Source organism: Lactuca serriola, chromosome 3, assembly GCF_051521515.1.
Source record: "Lactuca serriola cultivar US96UC23 chromosome 3, Lser_US96UC23_V15, whole genome shotgun sequence".
Classification (NCBI taxonomy): Eukaryota; Viridiplantae; Streptophyta; class Magnoliopsida; order Asterales; family Asteraceae; genus Lactuca; species Lactuca serriola.
The window spans coordinates 46,684,844-46,688,984 of NC_136410.1; the positions used below are offsets into that span (position 1 = coordinate 46,684,844).

At 35.5% G+C, this 4,141-nt stretch overlaps 1 protein-coding gene across 1 annotated transcript; it reads left to right on the top strand.

Moving 5' to 3' along the window:
• The first annotated feature begins 2,139 nt into the window (after positions 1 to 2,139).
• LOC145095211 (putative serine/threonine-protein kinase PBL23) lies at positions 2,140 to 3,434 on the top strand. The gene is made up of 5 exons (XM_079033133.1): positions 2,140 to 2,379; positions 2,552 to 2,779; positions 2,940 to 3,020; positions 3,156 to 3,305; positions 3,414 to 3,434. Exons 1-5 carry the CDS (start codon positions 2,140 to 2,142, stop codon positions 3,432 to 3,434), a joined length of 720 nt encoding a protein of 239 aa, XP_078889259.1.
• The last annotated feature ends 707 nt before the right edge of the window (positions 3,435 to 4,141 follow it).

Consider the following 4,141-nt stretch of genomic DNA (forward strand, 5'->3'; position numbering starts at 1 on the left):
TCCCGTTATCAGGCGTTACGCGATGATGCGTTACCATGGTAACGGATGTTAACGCCATATATTTCGACCGTTTCAATTTCTTATCCATTAAAAAATGGTAATATTACCTTTTAAAAATGGTAAATTCAAAAAAAATTACTAATTATTTTTTTTAAAACTATATCAATACATACCTCATTCTAGACATCTATTTCTCTATATCCATCTCTATTTCTTTTATCATTCAAAACACAAAAACCACTATGGATCAAAACCCGAATACTCCTCCTCCGAACACAAACAAATCCATTCCATTAGGTTTTGCGGGATATGAGGGATACATAAACCTTCTAAACTCCTAAAATTCACCACAACTTCCATATTTTGGCAATTTTTTCAATCCCACCTCACCCCCACTACAATTCTCTGCCTCACCCCCATTACAATTCTCTACCTCGCAACAAAGTGCAAACATTCAACAAAACCTTTTTAACACATTCGGTCCCATGCGACAAAGAGTCACACAACCCCCACCTACGCAAGAAACCATTGTCGAGACGCAAGCTGGGGGTAGTAAGAAAGCATCAGGAAAAAAGGGAGATCAAAAAAGAAAGGAAAAGAGGTCGTTGTCAGGGACAAGAAAACAAAAGCACCTCCAACATGGTGGACGCCGGAGGAAAAGCATGCGTTGGCGGTGGCTTGGTGCGGGACTTCAAAACAACCAACTTTGTGGAACGATATGAAGAGAGTTGCTTTTTGGGAAGTCGTGATTGTCAAATTCCGTACAATTTTGAACAAGAATGACACATATCGCAATCACGATATGCTTAGTGGCAAATGGACTCAAATTAGCCGAAAGTGCACCAAATTCAATTCCATATACAACAAACTTTCTTCACAACGTCAAAGTGGTGCCAATGAGTTCGATGTGTTTAGAGCCGCGAGGGAGGAATATCACGTGCAAAATGGTCACATATTTGAGTACAAAAAAATTTGGGAGGTCGTAAGGAAAGATCCAAAATGGATGAAAATGACAACATCATCGGAGCAACAATCAAAGATATCTCGTGGTTCGGGTTCGATTGACGTTTCCTACGGACACACGAACATCGACCTCAACGCGGACACCGATGAGATCCCGGACAAGTTTGACGACATCGAGGAAATCTCTCCGCCACGACGATCAATGGGGCGCGACAAAGCGAAGCGCGCTCAACAACATGCAGAGGAGAATGAAAGTCGGCTTCGAGAGCACGACGAAATGAAAAAAAAATTCAAGGCCCACACGGAAATCTTAAAAAAAAGATATGAATTGCAACGGGAGTATTTGGATTTCCTTCGTCAAGAAGCCGAACAAAATCGCATATCGAAGGATTTGGAAATTCTTACGACAAACGAAGAAATTTTGCCATCGAGACGAGCTGAAGTGATACAGAGGATGAAGGCAAAGATCGAGAGCAAATACTTGGACGAAGAATAGTTTATCGGTTTTTTTTTTTTTTTTGCTTTGTAATGTTTTTTTTTTAATTTTGTATTTTTAATTTACTATTTAATGAAATTATTATGTTTTATTAATTTATATGTTTTTTATAGATATATGTCATAAATTAAAAAAATAAAACAGATCAGAAATATATGAAGTAAAAAAAAAATAAAACAAATTAGAATAATAGAAATTAAAACATCCAAAAAAATAAAAAAAGAAATAGAAAATAGTATGTGTTATCCCATGTTATTTGGTGTTGTCCATTTCTATCTTTGGTGTTATAACATCAAATTGTGACTAGGATGATGAGGTGGACAATTTGGGTGTGATAACATGTAATAACATGTTGCGCACACCTAGTTGTCTTAGATTTTAGTATTTGATCCCATTCTTGTCTATGCTGTGCTGATGATTTGGGTGTTTGCTTTTGAGTTTTGAGCGGTTAAAATTTGGTAAAGTGTGTTACTGATTAGTGTTGAACCTGTTGGAAGTTGGTTATTCAGAATTGTGAAAAAACCAAGTAGTTAAAGCTAATGAACATATGGAGTTATTAATGTTTAAAATTGTTAAACTGTGTTGGTATTAGAGCTAGTGTTGTTTATTTTTATAATGGCTTGCTTGACTTATTTTTAGCAGATTTATTTGAATTGATTTGACCCCCCTATAAATAAATAATGTCTTTCATGGAGGAGTTTGATCACCTCAAAATTGTGCTGAAGGATATAATATCAGCCACCGACAATTTCAGTTACCACAAGCGAATCGGACGTGGTGGGTTTGGAGTTGTGTACAAAGGAGAACTGGAAGGAAAAATGATGGCTGCTTTTAAGTGCTTAGATGGAAGTATTGGGCAATGGAATATTGAGTTTTGGAAAGAGGTGATGATGCTTTCCAAATACAGACATGAAAATCTGGTGCCTCTAATGCACTTTTGCATTTAAGGGGATAAGAGTATCCTTATCTATGAGTATGCATCTCTTGGGAGTCTTGATCGCTATCTAAATTAATGACAGTAGTCTGACATGGAGACATCGTTTAAATATATGTGTTGAAGCTGCATGTGCCCTAAGTTTTCTTTATGCTCAGCCCATTGAGACTGATACGCGACAAAGAGTTGTTCATCAAGACTTTAAAAGTTCAAACATCCTTCTGGATGAGAACTGGACTGCTAAGGTCTCTAATTTTGGCATGTCAAAAACACATCTTTTGTCAAATGTTGTTGGTACACCTGGGTATTGCGATCCATTGGCTATTGAAACGGGCTTCCTCTCCGAAGAATCGGACGTGTACTCTTTTGGAGTGGTGTTGTTTGAAGTAATGTGTGGCATACTGTGTTATGTGTACTCTAACCGTGAGATAACTGAAATTTTAGTACCTAAATGGAAAAGGTGTTATGAAGAGAATAAATTAGATGAGATTATCTTCCATGGTTTAAAACAAGAACATGGATCGAGTTCTTTGGATTGTTTTGCAGCTGTCGCTTATCAATGATTCTATAAAACGACCAAGGATGGCTGAAATAGTGAAAGAACTTGAGTTTGCAATTGAGCAACTAGTAAGTGTGGTATCAAGTTCCATACATCTACCATCTATTGTTCCAACATTTTTTCTTGAAATAAAAATAATAATAATAATAATAATAATAATAATAATAATAATAATAATAATAATAATAATAATAATTATACAGGAGGATTTCAATGATCTCGGAAAGAAATATTTGGACTTCGAAGAAATGAAATGGATTTCAGATCTTGCGGTAGTTCCCCTAACTTACAATTCTCAAAGTCAATTTTACAGGCTTTTCTTGAAAGGATTCCCCATTGCTGATGGAAAAACCGTAATCATATCATATGCTTCCAACCCACAATAGAATCAAGGCTGACTTATTGAGCTTAATTATGTTATTCATTTACCGTAGTTATCTAAAATTCAATTGTTTTGTTAGGCGGAGGATATCAATGAATGACAAGGGTGAAGTTATCGAAATGATATCTTCAGAAAAATGCATGTGGGACTCGAATGGCCATCTTCAACCTCATACCAGAGGTCAATAAATACATACATATGCTTTCAACTGTACAATCAATAATTAATTATCTAGAAACAGAAATTAGCATCGAGTCATCATAATATATAAGGCGACCCAAGAACCAAACCAAAACAACCCAAGAAGAGAACATGAAACGAAGCAACCTCTTTAATTTGCCAATTTTAGATACTATTCTACAAATGAAATAAAACACCAAAACTCACATGCAAAAGAGTTGTTTTACACATGAAGAAATGCATTCACATTTATAATGCATTGAATATCGATATCGCAAAATCCTTATTTAAATACCAAAGGGCATCTGAAGTACGTTCCATTGTGGACAAATGTTTTGTTTTGTTTTGTTTCCTTCTAGATCGCTCACTTTATTTAAGGGATGGATATTCTTATAGTTTCAAAAGTTAAAAGTATGTCTGATATCCTTTTAAGTTGTTATTATTATTTTTCTAATTATCTGTTTTGCATATTATGATTCTTATGTATGAATGAGTTGAATGTAAAAATCTAATCCTACAGTGGCGTGGCTGTGTGATGTTTGCAGGTTTTTCATAGTGTTGCTGAGCTCAATAAACAGTTGTTTCAAAGTGAATGTGAGCACCCAATTCTTATCACCCGATACTGCA